At 36.7% G+C, this 20,865-nt stretch overlaps 1 protein-coding gene across 7 annotated transcripts in view; it reads left to right on the top strand.

Moving 5' to 3' along the window:
• SPAG9 (sperm associated antigen 9) overlaps positions 1-20,865 on the top strand; it is a 64,747-nt gene that overhangs the window by 32,741 nt on the left and 11,141 nt on the right. For 4 of the 7 annotated variants that reach the window (XM_074922329.1, XM_074922328.1, XM_074922334.1 and 1 more), the window contains 19 exons: positions 3,150-3,360; positions 3,864-3,963; positions 5,036-5,157; positions 8,301-8,358; positions 8,906-9,058; positions 9,143-9,194; positions 9,615-9,745; positions 10,990-11,046; positions 11,897-12,070; positions 12,744-12,873; positions 13,126-13,218; positions 13,494-13,661; positions 14,480-14,651; positions 15,746-15,973; positions 16,667-16,862; positions 17,683-17,805; positions 18,337-18,417; positions 18,926-18,993; positions 20,195-20,343. In XM_074922329.1, coding sequence (XP_074778430.1) covers positions 3,150-3,360; positions 3,864-3,963; positions 5,036-5,157; positions 8,301-8,358; positions 8,906-9,058; positions 9,143-9,194; positions 9,615-9,745; positions 10,990-11,046; positions 11,897-12,070; positions 12,744-12,873; positions 13,126-13,218; positions 13,494-13,661; positions 14,480-14,651; positions 15,746-15,973; positions 16,667-16,862; positions 17,683-17,805; positions 18,337-18,417; positions 18,926-18,993; positions 20,195-20,343 — 2,466 coding nt within the window. Of the gene's footprint in view, positions 1-3,149; positions 3,361-3,863; positions 3,964-5,035; positions 5,158-7,796; positions 7,812-8,300; positions 8,359-8,905; positions 9,059-9,142; positions 9,195-9,614; positions 9,746-10,989; positions 11,047-11,180; positions 11,193-11,896; positions 12,071-12,743; positions 12,874-13,125; positions 13,219-13,493; positions 13,662-14,479; positions 14,652-15,745; positions 15,974-16,666; positions 16,863-17,682; positions 17,806-18,336; positions 18,418-18,925; positions 18,994-20,194; positions 20,344-20,865 lie in introns of all 7 variants that reach the window. The other 3 variants (XM_074922327.1, XM_074922332.1, XM_074922330.1) reach the window with 2 other exon arrangements.

Genomic DNA, 20,865 nt, shown 5'->3' with positions numbered 1-20,865 from the left:
GAGATAATGGGAAGTGTAAGTAATGGTTAATTATAAACATATCAAAGTGACAACAGGAGTTTGGATCTAAAAATTTGTCACTTAACAAACTCTTGGCTATGACCATTTTTGGTCCTAAATTTGTCCTATTCCCATTGTCCTATGCCATTTAATACCAATAAATTGACAGACTTTAGGGGAGCTGACTGAAATAAAACTTACTTATAACTAAGTGTAGGTGGAGATGAGGTGTGAAGGGAAGTCTCTGATCCCATCCAGTCCCCTCAGAAAATTACAGTGGTTACTGTATATTGTAAAATAGGCTTCTAACTGCTAAAAGAGAATTTACGCAACAGTACAGACGGTAATTTTTCAAACCTAGTCAGAATAAGTGCCTTGGGTCCAAAGCAGCATATTTGGTTCTTAGCTGTGAATGTAAAGTACTTCTGAAGTGAACCTGTTGAATAACAATGTATTGACGTCATGACCAGCATTTGAAACTTTTTTTCTCTTAATACTTTTATTTCCTCTGAATACTTTTAACATCAAGTACAAGGCACAAGCAAGACTTGGCTGCTTTCAGGCATCTGTTTTCCACTCATGCATGAGCATTTCATTAACAGTCAGTGTTTCCTCTAAAAGTATCACAAAGAGTAGGTGTCAGGGAGAAACCCAGACTGAAAAGGCTGGGTATCCTGTAGCTTGTACAGTAGTGACATTGCTGGGGTATCACTGTAAGACAACGTAAAATTATGTACCATTCACTGTCTTCTGCTTTTTTTCTGCAGAGCATTGCAGATGAGCTACTGCTTCAGATTTAATTATCCAGTTTTTTTAACTAATTTTTTTTTTTCCAGGAAGTGTCTTTTGGCAACAGTGCCAAAAAGGTCAATGCAGCATTCACTTTCAAATGCTTAGGCTTTGATATTTTGATTAATTCATTGTCACTTAATGGAATTGCATTTAATTTTCGTTTAGTTCTAGAACAAACATCCATGACAGCTTAATGAGTATAGTTTCCAAAAGTTAGCTAAAAAAATACAGTAGATAATAAAATCAGAAATGTAAAATAGATGGGATTATTTGAAATTCCTTTAAGAAAAGCACTGTTCACTGTTCTCTCTTGCACTGTCAAGCTGTTTTTCTTGAGCTTTGTGTGTGAAAGTCAGTGATCAGTCTGTGCTGCATCAGTTAGGGGATGCTTTCGGAATACAAAGATGTAGAAATATTTGAACAGAGCCAATGGCTCTGAGGTTTTATTCCCTGTTTGTGTGAACTCCAGATTCCCTTGGTAAGGGTTACCATTTCCTCCCTTCTGTATCTGCTTGCTGAAGTATGAATCATTGTCCAGCAGCTGAACTTCACCCACTGAAAAAGCAATTGGGTAAACTGTGTAGCCTTTTCTTTTATGTTTTTTTTTTTAAAGAATGTACACAATGTACATCATAAAACACCTTAATATGTCGTGTTTGTTGAATCCTATTACTACGGGTAAGTGTACATATTTTTCTCCTCTAGAGGTATCGTTAGTTGACTGTATTTCTGAATAGTTTTGTTGTAATATCACATACTAATAATTAGTCATTTTGGAATTTACTACAAAAAGGTTGAAAACTGGAAGTAACTGATAGGCAGGTCTTGAAAGTGCTGAATTTTGTTTTTAAGGCTTGCAAATTCTGTGTGGGGATGTAGCTGTGAGATGCAAAATTTTAATTTATGCTGATAGAGAGAGTAGAATAGAGTAGAATGTGTGTTTTCCTCCCTGACCCCACACATTAGTATCTTATCTTGTCAGGAAGTTCCAGAAGTAAAAATTGAGAAATTACAATTCTTAGTGTTACACTAAGTACAAGTGAGAGGGTCTGTGTCTATATGCAGGTCTGTTTTGTTTTTTAAATAACCTTAAATTTCAGTTTCACTTCCTTCTCAGAAAGGGTTGCTAGCATTACAATGAACTGATAATTCACAACATCTAAACTTGCTTTATTCTTGACAAGTTTTGGTTTCCTGAGCTAAAAGACGTGTTCCCTTTAAATGTCAGAGACTGATCTAGGACACTTACTTTTACCTCTGATTCCCAAACAAAAGCCTAAAAGAATATTTTTTAAAATCAAAATTCACCATCCTGCCTTTATTTTACACATACCAGCTTCAATGTTTTATCTTGATTTTTTTTTTTCCCAACACTGTCTACTAGAAAATATTGGCTTACACAGACCAATTTGTTTTCAAATCTGAGAGATCTTGTTCACTGTTATGTTGCTGTTTAAGTCAGTTAAGACGTCTAGATGCTGGTATGACTCTGGTAATGAATGAGGAGTGAAATGGGATTGCAGGGAGATAAAGTCTAGGAAAGGGCTGATAGTATTATCAGGTAGTAGCCTCTAGTTATATCAAATACAGTCTAGCCTGCACTTGAATACAGAGCCTGATGCAGCCTTGTCTGAGTAATGAGTGTAATCTTGAGTCCAGCAGCTGGATTAATAGCTGTACTTGAGGCTCTTGATAGAGTGTTGCTGTAATGTAAACTGTTGCTAGGAATCAGCCTCACTTACTGATGTTCTGTAGTTGATCTGAAATCTAAGCAGACAAGCAGTCACTGCAGTTCAGTGTCTCATTCCTAAGGTCTTCCAGGGTTTTGCAGTTGAGACTGGAAAGTGCGTAGAAACAGTTTGAGTGAAGTGCTTGCAAATACTGTTGTTTTCACCAGTTAAATCCATGTTTTGCATCAGTGCTTCAATGTCTACTTTTTAAGAGGGTTTTTTAAAGATAATCATGCAATTTTGAACAATTAAAAATTTTCAAAGAGCTTTGGAAAGACTGAATTCTTTGTGCAGTTAGAAGGATTACTTATGTGGGAGTACTGCCTATTGTTTTGAAGACTTAACAGAGAAGCATCTTAAAGGTGTGACTGTATCAACTGAAATGAAATATTAGTATTAAAAATAAGAGGATATTTTATCTAGCTTCTAACCTCAACAGAATTGAAACCATAGCTATAGTCTAAAGATTAATTTGGCAGTACTGGCCTAAATGTATTCCTTCTGTTCCTGCTGATGTGCGTACTCTTCAGTAAAATACAGTGGTTTTGGTGCTTGTCCTTTAGTTTATATGCCTAACTCTTGTAATAATACTTTAATTTGTGATTGAATGGTAATGTTAAATTTTAGGATGAGCTCTCTGATGTTAGCCAAGCAGGCTCAAAATCTACTACGCCAGCATCCACAGCTGCTTCAGATGTACCTGTACTGCCTGCTGAAACTCCTCAAAAGGAAGATGTTGAAGGGCTTGCAAAGGACACAGATATGCCAAATGAGAAGCTGGACGTAAGCAAGAATATTGAAGTACAGGTAGCTCAAGAGACAAGAAATGTGTCTACTGGTGAGCTGCTTTAACTTTTTAGTAATGCTTAGGTATGACCTCATCCCTAATGTTATGAAATTCCTTTAATCGTTGTGCCACAAACGAGAAATGCTTTTGACTCATTTTTAGGAATACAGCATAGTGGTAAGAGATACAAGCCTGTTGCTTCTAAGTGGTTTTAGTCCTTATTTTTCTAGAATCAGAATGAATTACAACATGTCATTGTAAACAGACGTGGGACTTGTCTAGACACAGAGTCACAAGATGAGGTAGACCATCTACTTGGAGAAGTAGAAGCAGTGGGCAGTAACTACTGTTGGATCACTTAAATTCAGGAGAGACTTATAAATTCGGGTGTCTGCACTCGAGTATCAAAATCCATAAATCTTCTCATTGAATTGCCTTGATAAATCTTTGAACAGAAGTCTACTAAGTTGATTGATTAGTAACAACCATGTGTAGGAAGTGTCATATATCACAATGATTTTGTTTATGGAGATGGACTGCTTGCTTTTCCCTAGGTGGAAATGAAAATGAAGAAAAATCTGAAGTTCAGGCAATCATTGAGTCAACTCCAGAGTTGGATATGGATAAAGATCTCAGTGGATATAAGGGTTCCAGGTAAGTTGTGTGTTGTGATTTGACTAGGAGGACCAATTTAGAAGGTACCAGACTTCAGTTTTGAGCTCACAACTTGTTTAGAAACTTTACCAGACTGAGGTCATGCAGTATATAATAAATCTCCTACTTTTGTGACCTTAATTCCCCAAATTCCTCAGCAGGTTGAATTTTCAGGGTACTTCATGTTACAGCAGACTTAATACTTAAATAATATTTGCACACTTCAAGCAAAAGAGCTGTACCGAGAGTCCTTTTCTCCCTAGATCTGAGTTTCAAGGTACTATCATTTTCCAAGCTAGACTTTTGTGTTTTTACTTAAATCTTTAAAATCTGGATTTATGAGTGACTTTGCAAGTGTTACATCATTTATTTATCAGAATCTGATGGTGAAATCCCAGTCTTGGCAGAATGCTTTTGCCTGAGCCTGCTTCCTTGGAGGCTTTTGTTTGTGGAGGATAACATTTCTTTCAAAAGCTCTAAAGCCCCATTAAAAAAAAAAAAAAAAAAAGTGTTTTAGTAGCAGGGGGAGTGCCTGCCCTGAACAATTCAGGGTCTAGCCATAAGTCCTTCAAGTATGTTATGTGTCTGTGTGTTTGTTTCTTATGATGAGATGGAAAAAATTACCTTGTATAATGAATGTTAATGGCACAAGATCTTTGTGTGAAAGGAGCCCCTTTTCTGGCCAGAGGACTATTTTGATCTCTGACCATTGGGTTCTCTTGTGTTCTTGTTATATTAAATGGCTTACAGTTTGGCTGACCTGTCTGTTCTTTAGGCATTTGGGCTGACTAAGTCCTGACAGAGCTGAATTTTTATATGCCAAAATTTGATATGCTTTATTTTATTAAATTCATGACCAGCTCAGTATCATCAGCTACCTCAAGTCTGGGATCTTGATGCCAGAGTAGTATTTGAAAATAGAATCTAGGACTGTAAGCCAACTGAAAGCTGCTGAAAATTTTACTGGTTTTTTGGGGGGTAACGAACTACTGGTAAAAACATGGAGAACACTTTCTTCAATGTGGGAATGTTTTCTTTCTGCTTTTTTGTCTTGTTTTAATTCTTTGAATAGCACTCCTACCAAAGGCATAGAGAACAAAGCATTTGACCGTAATACAGAGTCACTCTTTGAAGAACTGTCATCTGCGGGTTCTGGCCTAATTGGAGATGTGGATGAAGGTGCAGATTTACTGGGTAAGAAAGGTTATTTAAAGAGGAATTTTGCTCGTTAGTGGAGTGCTTAATTATCCTTGCTGGATTTACTGTTAGGATTCATTTGCATTAAAAGCTTTTGAGTGTCATCCTAAGGTGGTTATTGGAATGCAAAAACCAGGAGAAGGTGTTTGTTTTTTCTTTCACTATAACGATATCAGCCTTAATCTTTTGGGGCACTTTTTACACTATTCTCTATTTCAGTTTTCCCTGTATGTTCTCTGACAGAAGGTTTTTTATCTTGAGGAAAGATTTTTATCTTGAGCTAGTTTTAGGCAGTTTAATTCAGATGGTGCCCAATCTGTAATGGCCTGGCTTTATCACCTCTCTGTGGAATTTAAGATGTAAGTGAGAATTGCAGCAGAATGCAATGCTGGTAATTTGAGAATCAAACCATTAATTGAAAGGGGAGGGGGAACCCACATTTCTCCCTAAGCAGCCTGCTGCTGCTTGTGTGCTGACTGAACAAAATGTAGGTTTGGGGAATATGAGTTGATCAGGAGCAAAAAGGTCATTAAAAGAAGTATCTTTTTAAACAAGTGTCTTGTCCAAAAATAGCTTGTTACAATACATATCCAGTGTTCAGGCCTCATTTTGAAATAATGAAAGCTGGTACTATGGAATGCATAAAATGCAGATGCAACTCCTGTGTGTTTTAGGAATGTGTTGTATATAGAAAATCATCAGTTTGTTTCCTTCTTTCATCTGACCTGGCAGAAATACAGGTTGTTAATGGTATTATTTAGAACTGTTGTGCAATCTGGATTTCTTGTTGTTCGGTGTTCCATCAGAAGCTCATTTTATATCAAGTAGATAATATTTTTGCAAAGTATTACTCACTGGGAGTAATGGGCCTATCTCCAGTCTGAGGGATGGCTTTTCTCTGTTGTCACTCTCTGCTGTTTTGAGTCCTGAGCAGTGAGGAGTGCCACATCCTTGCTGGAACATACTTCATCCAAAACTCAGGCACTCAGTTTTCACAGGGACCACTAACGACACATTCTGCATGCAAAAATACAGATACTGGAGAAGAAATATTAACATATAGCAGCTTCCATCCCGTAGCGAATTGATAAATTGTTTAAAGAAATCAAATTACTGTCAGGACTTCCTGATAATAAATTTGTTTTCCGTGGGCAAAAAGAATATATTTTTTAATATAACGTGAAAAGTTTCTCACTGACTTCATTACCATTTACCATAAAACTACGGCTAGAAACACTGGTGTGTACAAAATGAACACGGTGTTATAACTGCATTTGTTATGCAGAATGTGTTGGTCTAAAAGTTTTACTATATATTCATCATTTCACTTTGAGCACAACCATAGTCCAGATTACTCTGTGTTATTTTGAAGTCACATCTACATCCAGGATAGTCAGTGTGTTTCAAGCATTTGGATCTGTTCTAAGTGAGCATTAAACTTTAGTTTGAAGTTCTGTAAAAGTAGTTAATTGGGATTCTCTAATCTGTTTTCTCTTGGGCTGCATACCCAGGGGAATATTCTGGTGTGTATGCTTCTTTTTTAAAAAAAATTCTTTGAAATCTGTTGCTTCTACAGTTAGGCGTTCTTGGCTGCTGTTCTCATAAAATACATTCTCTGCATTTTTTCCCTGCTTGGTAACTTTTTTTTGTCTTTGCACTCTGGCTTTCTAGTTTTTGTTCTTGCATTATAAAGGATCCTGAAACCTGTTGGAAGTGTGATCCTAGGTACTTTTATCTGTGAATACTGAAAATATTTAAAAATCAATAGCCACTTGAATAAAACCTCATGATGGCTGTAGCATAGGGGATTTCCCCAGATATTAATAAAGTAACAATAGCTGATCTAAGTTCCTTCACTATTAAATGTCATTTATTTTGATCCAAAACCCAGAAAGAGAAATTCCAAAAGAGGGAACTTCGACTTACATGTCTATTTTTAGATACCTTTTTTAATTGTTCAAATATCTCTCAAGTCTTCTGTTACCAAAGTTGCTTAGAAGACTGTGTTCACAGAGTATTTTAAAAGGCCTCCTCCATTAAGATACCTTTTTAATTTGTTGTGCTAATCTTTAATTAGCATAATTTCTGCTATTATCAGTGTGGTAATTATTTTGCTGTGCAAGATGTAAAATAATTATTTTCTGCCTGAAAGTTTATCTCTTTAAAATCCTGCAAATTGTTATTTTAGGCATGCCAGCAGTAGGGTGAGAAATTAATTTCCAGAAATTTAAATAATAATGTAGCAGTTTCATGAGGATTTAAGTTCACTTTTTTCCAGACTAGCTATAGTAACTTGAAACTTTTACTGAATGGCTTAGCATTTCTTCCAAGTACTGGCTTCTAAATTATTTCACAGAAAATTGAGATAGACTCTTATTAAGTCACTGATCTTTATAAGAGGTCTAACCAATAAAAATGGTTGTGACAAACATTACTTTTTTATAACATCTGTCTTACGTATAAATCCTGCTTCTAATCACATCACATTCCACTTCAAACTTTTGGTGGTGGCTTTGTTTTAATACACTCTTACTTCGTAAGTCTAAATCTTTTATTGCTCTTCGCTCATACTACACCTTACATGAAATGTTTCTTGTTCTTGTTTTTGCTTTACATGGAATGCATGGGCTTTAAAGACCATAATTTCTTTGGTAAGGTATCATCTGCTCTGGGGAAATCTGCAGGGCTTTCACAATCTGAGTTTAATAATTCAGCATGTCTTATGTCTATAACTGATATACTTTTGTATCTAACATGGTATAAAAGACAGTTGAGCATTTTATACGTAACTTTTTGTGGACTAATACTTCTCCAGGAAGGCTATATTTGTTTTTGACTTAGTAGTACTGTAATCTCTTCAAAATATCCAGAGTAGGTGGAGGTAGCACTAGCCACTAGTCTATGGTTAGCCAGGGTTGCCTTTAAGCTTTAATTGAAGTCAGGACTGGGAAGAAGGTGGAGGGGAGAGCTAATTGTAGAAGGTAGGTCAGTCTTGAAACTTCAGATAGCTCACAGTTTTTTCTGACAAGTTTGTCATATTTAAAATTCTAAAAGCTGGTTGTAGACAATGGCAAAACATAGGTTTTATAAAAAACATCAATTTTATCTGCTGATTTAATGTGTGTGTTTCCTTTGGAAAGGAATGGGTCGCGAGGTTGAAAACCTTATTTTGGAAAACACTCAGCTGTTGGAGACAAAGTAAGTGAAAATGTGTATGTAAAAAATACTGACCTTCTCTGTTTTGTTATATTCTCTATATCTTCACATACAGAAAGCTGAAATTATACAGATATGCTTTCGGTTCTAAGAGTAGTGGTGGTATAAGTATTTTGAATTTGTAGATATATTTGGCTAAATATATAGCATAGTTGGTATTCTTCTAGAAATTAAGGAGCTAAGAAGCAAAAGCTGCTTCTAGCCTTGTAAGGCTACAAGAAATGGAGGGCTATGTTCTAATGAGATCAGCTCCCTGCTGTTAGAGCACAGCTGTAACTGCACTGGAGCACTGTTGAGGAGTTCAACCTCTAAACCAAACTGTTTGGAGTTATCAATACTTTTTTCTAATACAGAGGTGTGAATGTGTTTGAGGATTTGAGATTTGGGGGAAGAGGGTTTGACCTGTTTTAGAAAGTTGTATTTTCTTGCAGCATCTCTGCATAAGAAATTTGTAGGTCTTCAAATTCAAGAATGAAATCAGAGAGACCATAGTCATCCTTGTAATGGTGTATTTTAAATGTTTGTGTAGAAATGCACTGAATGTAGTGAAGAATGATTTGATAGCAAAGGTGGATGAATTGACCTGTGAGAAGGATGTACTACAAGGTGAATTGGAGGCTGTAAAACAAGCAAAACAAAAGCTTGAAGAGAAGAATAAGGAACTGGAGGAAGAGCTGAAAAAGTAAGTTTAATTCCATGGTTGTGAAAAAGAAGGAAAAAACGCCGCTGTGGTATCTAATGTGGCTGGTTTTTATTTTGTATCTAGAGCTCGTGCAGAAGCAGAGGAAGCAAGACAGAAAGCTAAAGAGGATGATGACGTAGGTGTATATGTGTTTTTGTATGTATAATTCACAATGGCACCTGAGTTCGTGTGTGTTTAGTGAGTGCTACTAAACTTCACTGCTTAATAAGTAGTGGTAAACTTCCTCTGTATAGAAATGATCAGAGATCTAAAGAGCACAAGTAACCTTAAACTGACCATGTCTAGTTTTCTTTTTCCTCTCTGCCCATTATTGTGTGTCACGTTGTTTTTGAAGAACTGTTTTTTATTCGGATTATACTGTGTATAAAGGATAGGAGGAGAGGAAGGTAAAATTGAGTTAGTTTTACAAAGCCTCAGATGATTTGGAATCTGGAGTTGTGCCGTAAACTGACCCTTACCGGAAGGCAAAGGCTGACTCTGCAAGGCCCTACTGTGCTCCTTTGTTCGTCCTATGTTTGCTTTTTTGTCTGTTCAGAGTGATGTCCCCACCGCTCAGCGGAAGCGTTTTACTCGTGTTGAAATGGCCCGTGTTCTGATGGAAAGAAATCAGTATAAAGAGAGGTTGATGGAGCTTCAGGAAGCTGTCCGATGGACTGAGATGATAAGGTAAAAGGCTCTTAAAATCTCTGATAGAGCTCCTTGGATTTTACAAGCTTGATTTTTAGCTGCAGCGTGATCTGGTCAATAGGTCAGGGTATGAAGCTTTAACTGTCCTTCTGCTTGTCTTGCTACATGCCCACGAATAACTTCGTTTTTAAATTCTGGACACAAGTTATCTTATCAAAATGGGTTCTCAGTGAGACCTCAGTAGAGATGTGTTACTTTATATGACGCAGAATAAGCATCCCTTGAAACAATGTGTGTGTTCTGGAACAGTTACAAAGCTTGGTGATTGTAAATAACATTCATTTGGTGGGCAGGAAAAATTCCTGTGGGTATGTGCACACATACCTTAAAGCAGTGGGCCCAGTTGTCAGCTGAGATGTCAAAACAAGAATAACACTGTCTTCAGATTGCATGCAGGCCATGTGTAAGGATTTGAGTTGTTCAGGGGAAAGCAGTTTTAAAACTGCAAGGTTTGTTACATATAAGCAATAAAGATGGAGATCTGGTCTAATTTGCATCCTGAATATTGAGTTGTCTGGAAGATATGATTTTAAAAACAAGTCTTCTGCCTCGGACCTTAGTCCTGCTCGTTGTCACATCCCCTGAGCCGTGGCATGTCCAGAGGTAACAGCATCATTTGGTGCCGCCTGCTGGTCAGGTATAACAGTGGCGTTTAATTTTTTTTCTGTTGTCCTCAGTCCCTGTGAGCCATTGCAACCCTGAGCCTGTGAGAGGAGGAATACATGCTGCCAGGCAGACATGGCTTGCTTTCCTATAGCTATTGTCTCCTACAGCAATCCTCTCCTATCTCTGTTAATGCATTTATGGCTTCAAGAAAAATCACTTCATCATTTATTTACTGATGTGTTGAAGAATAACATGTTTTAAAATAAAAATAAATGGTTAAAATATTAAAAAAATAGGAGGCAGAAGAATTTAAAATAGTTTGCTGCTTTGTTCTAGCTGTTTTCATTGCAAAGTGTTATACAGATTTGTCTCTTCTGTCTGAAAAGCACTCACCAGTTGTGTTTGTGATGCAAATAAATGTGGATGATGTTTATTATGTAACTTCAGCTCATCTAGTGAGAATGTCAATACTGTGCTCTGATCAGAAAAGTGGCAACGCAAAGAAACAGGCTTTGATACTTTCGATATGTTATCCTGTTTTTTTAAATAAGAGTTACACACTGTTCCGTTGGTTTTCTTAATGCTTACTCAGTAAACTTGGAACTCATTTCTTGTAGAGCATCAAGAGAAAATCCAGCCATGCAAGAAAAGAAGAGATCAAGCATTTGGCAGTTGTAAGTATTGAAACACGACTCACTGGCACAAATAAATAAAAGACCCTAACCAATTAGCTGGCACATTTTTGTATGTTAGCTAATTATCTTTTGGCAGATGAAGATGTCTTAACTGTTCTCCTCTTGTTACCTAGCATGCCAGCTCGGTAAGACTGTTCTTGAAGACAAAATGTATCGTAAGCTGCATCACGTAGTGAATGGCTGTGCACTTTGTGAAGTTAAATGCCAAAGTGCTGTAATTTTTTTCTAGCTGAATATGCACTAGGACTTTTGTTCTGAACATTTTTCTGGATTCTTTTTTATGATGAAAAATAAAAACCCAAATAGCTCGTGTGGATTGCTTTTATTTCAGCTTCCTTTTCCTGTATGAAGTACAGCTTACTGATTGTTAAATTTTCCTTTCTAACTTCAAGCTCTTTAAATCTAAAACAGTGTTATTCACAACAAGATATTTGTCAGATAATCCTTTTGAAATTGTGGCTTGCTGATAACTGTATCTTCTAGCCTAAAAAGTGGTGAGGGTTTTAAAGTGCTCTGTGCATGAACTAATATGCCTCAAAGCTGTCTTCCAGGTGTGATGTTCACATCGTAATTTTTTGGTTCTCTGTAGATGTTCATTCAAGATAAAGATCCCATTACATTTGATAAATGGGATAATCCTTTGAGAATTTTTCTTACTGACATGAGTTTCTGTGCTTTGGGAGTGTTGCTGAGTGTGGTGGCTGCTGTTGGGCTCCAGTTTCTTAGTCTAACTAGCTTGAGCAGACTAGCATATGCAGTGTTTTGCCTGCATATTCAAATTTGGATGTATCTTACAGATCTTAACTCTCATCTTTTTTTTTTCTTCTAGTTTTAGCAGGCTCTTCAGTTCATCTAGCAATACAGCGAAGAAACCAGAACCTCCTGTCAATGTTAAATATAATGCTCCAACCTCGCATATTACTCCATCAGTCAAGAAAAGAAGCAGCACCTTATCTCAATTACCAAGTGACAAATCTAAAGCCTTTGAATTCCTCAGTGAAGAGTAAGACATTTTGGATTTATAATACTAGATATGCTCTATCAAGTATTTACTCTTTTAATCCTCTGGGATAAATAGCATGCTGCTAAGTGAAGTATAATGTTCTCCTGAAGTGAATGTTGATACATAAAGAAAATCAGCACAATGCAGACTGAAATTCACAGCAGTGGATGAGTACTCTGGGTACCTGGCAGTAGTATTGTATTTGGTAAATTTCCCTGCCTTTCATAAAATCTAGGCACAGGAGGCAGCACTTGGTACGTTTTTATTTGCAAGTGTTGTAGCTAAGCAGTAACTGTACAGATACTTTCACTTTTAAGTTCACTGGAAAAATAGAACCACATGAGTCAGGCTAACAAATATCTGTAATTATGTATTTTATTCTCTTGTGCTCCTTTCTGGCAATATATCCTTTTTGTTTACAACTTTTAAAGCTTCTGTCAGAGGTACGTAGAACCCAACTTAATCTTCTTTAATGGTACTGACAACAGACTTCCTGATTTTACCTGTTTTTTGCAGGTCCCTTAGAAATAGCCAACAGGAAACCTGTTGTGATACGTGAAAAACTAGTGATCTTCACAGAGATCTTGTCTATTGAGTTTAATAGCAATTCCCATTACACAAATAATTCTAAAGAGCATAAATAACAGGTTCTTTAATAATGACTCTTCCCTAGAACTGAAGCCAGTTTAGCCTCACGCAGAGAGCAGAAGAGGGAGCAGTATCGCCAAGTGAAAGCACATGTTCAGAAAGAGGATGGTAGAGTGCAAGCATTTGGCTGGAGTCTACCTCAGAAGTACAAACAGGTATTACGCATATGTTTTCAAATGTAGTGGTAACAATTTCGTGTTTTGTGGAATTTGAACACAGTATAATTTCCTAGCTTGTGTTTGAGTGATTCCAGCTTTACTTTTGTTGAACTTTAGCAGTTAAGAGTCTTTCTAAGGAAAAATACCAAACTCTTAGTCATGTTTAACAAAGTCTGATCAACTGATTTCAAAGACTGTAAACCTCTCTTACAGGAGAAAGCTTTTCTGTTGTTTTTTATTTTTGCCTAGGTGGCAAATGGTGGCCAGGGTGAGAATAAGATGAAGAACTTACCTGTACCTGTTTACCTGAGACCTTTAGATGAGAAGGATACCTCTATGAAGGTAGGATATTTACAGTGATGATAGAAACTTGGACAACCTATAGCTCAAATATTTTTATTTTAGACTCAATTATTTTCTTTTTGAAATAAAGTTGTTTCTTTTTAAAGCATTGGTGAATCAGAATTTAAACTTCAGCAGAAATGTACATGACTTAATCTTAATTCTTTAAAATGTACTGCAGATACATAATTTTGATATTACTTAGCATATTTAACAACAGGCGTGTCTTTTGTTTTAGTTTAACATTTAAGTGAAGTATTTATTTTTCTTTCAAGCTGTGGTGTGCTGTAGGGGTAAACCTATCAGGAGGGAAAACACGAGATGGTGGGTCTGTGGTTGGTGCTAGTGTATTCTACAATGATGTCACTGGTGTGGACGCAGATGGCAACAAGCAGCAAACAGGATCTCAAAGTAGCTTAGATAGACTAGACCAAGAGCTCAAGGTAAGGTCACTGTAAGGCATGTTGAGTAGTTCATAAAGTTAAACACTTTTACCGTATATCTGTAGATTAATAAATTGGTTTGTACTCAGGTTTATTGGTAATGAATAGATTTTTTTTTTTTTTTTTCCTTGGGTAGTCATCAACCCACGATATTTGGGTTATTGAATCTAACTACAAAAACATTGTGGTTCTTGCCTGTGTGCCAGCTTGTTGGCAAATCTGAGGAGCAAATCAATTTTACATCAAGATGATGCACTGCTTATACCAGTGCTGCCTGCTTTAAAAAACATTTGTGACAGAATTCTTCATGTTCTGACTGCCATTTAGAAAAAGGAGTTTTAGGTGTCTGTGCCATTATTTAAATATGTGTTTTTCCTCATGTTTTCATGAAGAAGAAATGAATGGAATTCATAATAAAGGCATAAAAACAAAGGCTTATTTTTGAAGTGCTTTGGGACATCAAATCAATCTGTGGCAATACTGATTATGGCAGCTGGCATGTAAATAGTGTTCTTATGTAGCTTTATACTTGTTTAACTGTGTATAGTATATAACTATATATACTAACTGTTCAGCATAATTATTTTCTATAATTTTGTACACAAGTATGGAATACAAGGCAGTTTTACATTCCAAATACGTAGAGAACAAGTAACTAAATGTAATTTTATAATGGCATTAAAGATATTTAGCTTACTACATTTACATACATTTCTGTAGCTGACAGTATGAGAAGATACAAGATAAAAGGTAACAGTTCTATTCTTGTTCCCCTTCCTGTTGTTGTTGACTTCTGTTCTGCCTTTATTCTCCTTCAGGACCAGCAGAAGGAGCTGAAACATCAGGAAGAATTATCCAGTCTAGTCTGGATCTGTACTAGCACACATTCTGCCACGAAAGTTATCATTATTGACGCTAATCAACCAGGAAATATTCTGGACAGTTTCATTGTTTGCAATTCTCATGTGCTTTGTATCGCTAGTGTACCAGGTAAGGACTTGCAATGTTTTAGCTCCTGCTTTTTAACCGTATCTTACTCAGATCCCCTGATGCAATGAAAAAACAAAGATTTGTTAATTAGTGTGATAAAATGTTACTGTAATACAGCCAAAAAGTGTTGTAGGGAAAACTACTGTTTTTCTACTCTTTCACTCTTCAGTTGGCTCCTGCCCTCAGTTAACTCAAAGGTAGAGAGATGTCAGAAATCAAGACTAAGGTTTTTTTGTCTGCTGTATTATAAATTGTGCAATAGTGCCAATGTTTTATGGAACTATGAATATCACAGAATAAAAATGTTGGCTTTTTAGACATCTTCGGCTTCTTGGAGATAAGTAGCAAGTCTTGGAGCTTCCTGTAGGGGGAATCCTTGTTACTTTGAAGTGTATGGGGATAGTGTACTGAGGGAGGTTCAATATGAGGGTATTACGATTTTTGGAGCAAAACTAATTGTGCTTTTGGATTTCTTGTTTCTTGGCTTACACTTCTAGAAGTCTGCAGTACTAGTTCCAGTGAAGCAGTTTTGTTTAATAAGCTCAGAAGAAATCTCTTTCCAGTGAAGTTTGAGGTTTTGCTCCATTGAAACTGTGTAACTTGTAAAATCAAAACATCAGAAAATATAGTAAAATATGATAAAAATTTTATGAAGCCAAGAAAAATATTTTAAGTCTTAAAACTATTTGAGAAGGTTATACAAGAGAAACCCAGCTTTTCTTCCAGAACAAAGGATCTGTTGCCATTAAATTCTTCATAAAGATGTAGATAGGTATCCCTGCATATATGCACTGTTACGAATTTTAATGGAAAATTTATATGAAATAGAAATAAGCTAGTTGGAAAAATCTGCAGATTGAAATATGGCATATGACATGCAGATGTGCAGCATGTGTCAATACTTCTGCTTTTTGAGCTCTGTGACAGCATCTTTAATGTCTGCTGATCGTGTTAAAATAAGCATGTTGAATCTCAGTTAGCAAGATGCTTTGGCTTACATCTCAAGAATACTTTCAGTTTGAAGCTTAGTTACCAGATGGAAAAGTGACTCACCTTTATCCACACAAGAAACATGTGAGTTTAATTGCTTTCAGGGGCAAGGGAAACAGACTATCCTGCAGGAGAAGAAGGGTCTCAAGAAGCAGACCCCAGTCAAGTGGACAAGTCCTCTCTGTGTGGAAGCATGACTAGCAACAGCTCCGCAGAAACAGACAGCTTGCTAGGAGGAATAACAGTGGTTGGCTGCACTGCGGAGGGTATCACAGGGGCACCCGTAGCTCATGATGCAAACGGTGGCTCACCCATGACAGATAAACAGTCAGGTAGGAAAATCTTACAAGTATGCCAGGGATGGCCAAACACCATGAGGTGTAGCTGAGAAATGAATGTGTTCAATGCAATAGCTTGTCTGTGGGAAGTGGCCTGTAAGTCTGACATATTTGCACTGTATAATCGTAGCTGAAAACTTTGTGGAGCTGATATTAAATGGGTATAGACAATTGCTTCTTTCAAGTACTTTTAAGAGAACACTATCTTGTGCGTGATCTGAAGAGAGCTTTTAAGTTATTCAGTACTTGAAATGTAGATCTTGCCAATGAATGGAGAGAATGTGGATATATGCCTCAAATCTTGTGAAGTCTTACTAGAGGTTTAAGTGAAGCTACTTACTTTATAGGCATACTTAATATTTTCTGTCATCTGCCCTTCAGAGCTGTTTGATATGATTGTTAATGGATGTGTGGTGGTTGGACTTGTTCACTGCTACTCTGGTTAATCACTTAAAGGGCAATCAGTGCCCTCAGTCACTGACTTGATACTTGAAATGCATTTGACACTTGTTGATACAGTGCAGCCTACTAAAATTTGGGTGTTTCTGATCTGATTTTGGTTTTAGATTATAAAATCTGGATTGTGAGTGGTTATTATAGCTGTTCACTTAAGTATCAACCTCTGGCTGTTTTAAGTAATTGAGAATTCTCTTGCGGTTAAGTTTTTTCAAATTTTTTGTTTCATAGATATTGCAACTGAAAGTAATTCAGTAGATGAGAACATTCCAACAGCAGAGGAGGCAACAGAAGCTACAGAAGTCAATGCAGGGACAGGAGAAGACACTGCTGATATTGCACAAACTGGAGTCTACACAGAGCACGTCTTTACAGATCCTCTGGGAGTGCAGAATACAACAGAGGCATCTCCAGTGTACCAGCCTAGGTACAGAGTCTCAATCCTCATACCTCTTAAAATGTATTTAAAAAGAAAATACAATGTGTGGGAACACAACTTGGGGAAGAAACAACTAATTTTTTCCTGTTAAGTGTGTTGAGGTTTATATAAGTAGTCTTAGTACAAGACACTCTGTGCTTTGCTTGCATTAAAGGGTCACCTGTGTACAAAGTCCTTTGTCCATGCACTGGTATCACTTGAGTACAGACACCTCCTGAATGGGAGTAGTGAGTGTCTATCAGTTTGTCACTAAGTCTTCTCCCAGACTCATGTGAATGGTGCTGATCTAGAGGCCTGTTTAAATTCCCTGTTTTGATGACAAAATAAGTAAGAATTACATTCCTTTCTTCCAGTCAACTGGTTGTTCAAATGTATGTTTCTTTTCTCAGAATAGTCACTCTGTGAGTAGTTACATGAGTGGAGAAGAAGCTTGAAAGTAATCAGTATTTCATATCTTCAGGAATCTTCATTCTCCACACACAAGTGCAAAAGTATCATACAGGTTTTTTAAAAGTGTTTCTTTTAACACATGCCCCTAATGTTGTGACTCTCTTCTGCCATTCCCCAGAGATATCAGCAGTACTTCCAGGCTTGAATGGAACCTAAATTTCCTTCTATAAGTAAATGTCCACTTGCAAAAATTGTGATTGTGGTTTTCATATGTATCATTGTAATTTCATGCACTATTACTGTTTTTTTAATACCTTATATACTTTAAAAGCCAGTGTAGAAACTAGGAGCAATGGTAAATATCTAGGCTATAATCTGTGTGCTTTATTCAATGTATTTTAACTGTTTTTTTCTTTAGTACTGAGTCAGAGTTATATAAAGATGTTGCAGTTTTGCCAAATGAGCAAGATCTAGTGAGAGAAGAAGCACAGAAAATGAGTAGCCTTTTACCGACAATGTGGCTTGGAGCACAGAATGGATGGTAAGAAAATGATGATCTTGTTAAATTTATTTGGAAAAATTATTTTAAATTTGTTTCTTGTGCCTACAGGCCTGGCAACTGTCTCAAGCCAAGACTAAGTGCAAGAAGACCTCAAGAGAGCCTGAACTTTGTATGCTTTCTACATTTAGGTGTTAGAAAACTCAAAGTATTGTAGGCGATTAGCAAGCTCTTTTAGGTGGATAATGCTTTTATCTGTGGATTTGGTTGGGCTTTTTTGTAGTGAAAGAAGTTGTTATGGTCTAATTCCATACCTTTCAATAGTTTATGCTAGAAAAATATATTGCCCTTTTTACTGCAGATGTATCTGCAAAGGAGTTGGTAGTGTTAGGCCTCTGAAAAACCATTCTGCTGCTCATGTAGTTCTTACAGTCTATATGTAGTTTTCAGTGGAAGATGAAAACTTTTTTCCCCTTTGGTTATGAATTTCAGTTATAGGGGTTTTGCTTGGTTTTTTTCCTGTCTGGTAGACCTTTCCCAGTGCTTTTAATCCCTCCTGATTTGTCTTTGCAGCCTGTATGTTCATTCGTCAGTGGCCCAGTGGAGGAAATGTGTTCATGCCATTAAACTTAAAGATTCTATTCTCAGTATTGTGTAAGTCCTGAAAGAATATCATGTAAATCATAATGAACTTTTGTTAAAATACTTGCAAAGTAGTTTTATATTTCCTCCTCAGATATTGGGAATATCAGTTGCCATAAATGCATGCATATTCTTTGAGGGGCAGTGGAAAACATTTGGGGAGTAAGGAAAATAAAAAGAATCTTGTATGCGTAGGAAATACTGTAGCTCAAATGATGAGCTGGAGCTGTATACTTGGTATTCTTGGGAGCTGTATGCACGAAACAGTTATAGCTTGTTATCCTTGATGTTTTCTTCAGGCATTGTAGCTAGATATATTTTAAGCTTTCTGAACTGGATTTTGATGCCTTGTTACTGTCCCTTCTCTTGAGCTACGTTGTAGAAATCAAAAGAGTAGGGCTACTGTGAATATCAAAAGTATGCTGAGATATAAAACGTTTATACCTTATTTTAAACTTGCAGTTTGAGAAGGACAGTCTAATTGTGTGTGTTCTTCTGCTTCCTTTTTTTTCCCCCCCAGACATGTAAAAGGAATAGTATTAGTTGCACTAGCTGATGGAACACTAGCAATATTTCACCGAGGAGTTGGTAAGCATTCTATTAAATCTTGAAACCAATGAAGTTGCAACAGTATTTAGGAAAGAAATAAATAGTGCTTTGAAAATGTGTTCCCCAGTGGCTTTTTTACAGGTTGTCTGGAGAAATCTTTCTAGGATTTCAGCTGCAGTTTCAAGTACCCTTTTTACACTGTCATGGTGTGTTACTGGAATTTTTTCTTACTCTGAGGAGGAGGAGGATGGGCTATATCTGAGCTAAATAGCAAAAAAACAGTTGATAAAGTCTGCTTTGATCATAATCTCTTCTGCTTTTTCAGCATGCTCAATAGCCATGTCTTCTTTTGTTTTATTAGTGTTAATAATTGTATGTGACCAAGTCCTTCAGTGAGAGTTTTGTAAACATCCCTTCAGATTTTCTGCCCAAACCACTTCTGGACAAGGTCCATTCTTCAGTCTCCAGAATAAAGAACTGGAGAGGAAGGTCTTACTATGAGTAACTGGAACTTCTCTGTTGGCTTGTTTTCATGGACTCCCTGTTAATTTTTTCTTTTCCTAGTGGAATTTAAACGCTTGTGCTCAGAATTTAGAAGAATTGCAAGGCAGTAATGCAAATATTGGGAAAGATGCATCGGAGATGAAGTTATGTTTTTAGTGTTTTGGTGGTTTTTTTAAATTCAAACTCTACTGGCTTACAATCCTTAAGGATCTCAAATATCAGTGATCTGTGGCTTAGCTCAGTCTATGGAAGAATTTTACTTGCTGTTGAATGACCAAATTTAGTATGCTTTTAGTAGATTTCAGGTGCCTTTCTTAAGAACTTGCAGCATACTTTAAAAAAAAAAAAACCTCTTGATGTACTGGGCAACGTTTCTGTTAGTCAAGCAGCAAGTGCCGAGCACTGTGTGGGTAGTTGCTTGTAATGCATGCTGATGCCTATCCAAGTAAAGCATTTAGCACTAGGTAACTTGCTGTCTTTAAAAATGCTTCTATGTGTTTAGAACGTGAGTCACTGTACAATCTTATTAAATTATAAACAAAGCTTTTGGGGTGTTAGTAGTTTATGTAAGTAGTTGCTGGGTTTTTTAACGAGGAACTTAACCATAAGTTTGTATTGACATATCTAGATTATTACAGTGCTTTTAAAAAAATGAGACTCTTAAGATATTTGCCTGTACTTTGACATTATTTTTAAACTCAAAGGAACTTTTTTCTTTTTCCTTCTGTTTTTAAAGATGGTCAGTGGGATTTGACAAACTATCACCTCTTAGACCTGGGCCGGCCACATCATTCGATACGATGCATGACAGTGGTACATGACAAAGTCTGGTGTGGCTACAGGAACAAAATCTATGTTGTTCAACCAAAGGCCATGAAAATAGAGGCAAGTTAAAATGGTGTTTAAAATAATTATATGTTATATTTTAATGCCATCTCATGCTACAGCTCAAACTCCAAAGTAACTCCAGAGAATGGTTATTTATTCATCAGTACAGAAACAAGCAACCAACCAAACTTGTCTTGGGAAATACTACTACCTTTTCTTAAGATGTTTTTTCATTGTTTTGGAAAATTTTAAGCCATAATGAGACAGTTCTCATTTATTGAAACCAATTTTTTGGGGGTGTTAGTTACCCACTTTTAGCTTGTGCAGAGCTTGTAAGGCTAGCTCCCAGCTTTTTCTCTATGTGCATGCCTCAGTATGTTCTCCACCCACCTGTAACCTTCTCTGTAATCTGTCTTTGCATACTTTAGAGGTTTGTAAGTATTAATCTTGAGTGTACTCTCCCTCCAGTTGCAGAATAGTTTGTTTATATAAGGTGTGTAAACTGGTGTTTCTACAGTGTTGTATGTGTACATGGTACAACGTACATGCCAGGGGCATCACAAGTACAGCAAGTGGCTA

This window comes from Athene noctua, chromosome 18 (genome assembly GCF_965140245.1).
Source record: "Athene noctua chromosome 18, bAthNoc1.hap1.1, whole genome shotgun sequence".
Lineage (NCBI taxonomy): Eukaryota > Metazoa > Chordata > Aves > Strigiformes > Strigidae > Athene > Athene noctua.
Note: the sequence above shows the minus strand (reverse complement) of the source record. Positions and strands in the feature narration are given on the sequence as shown.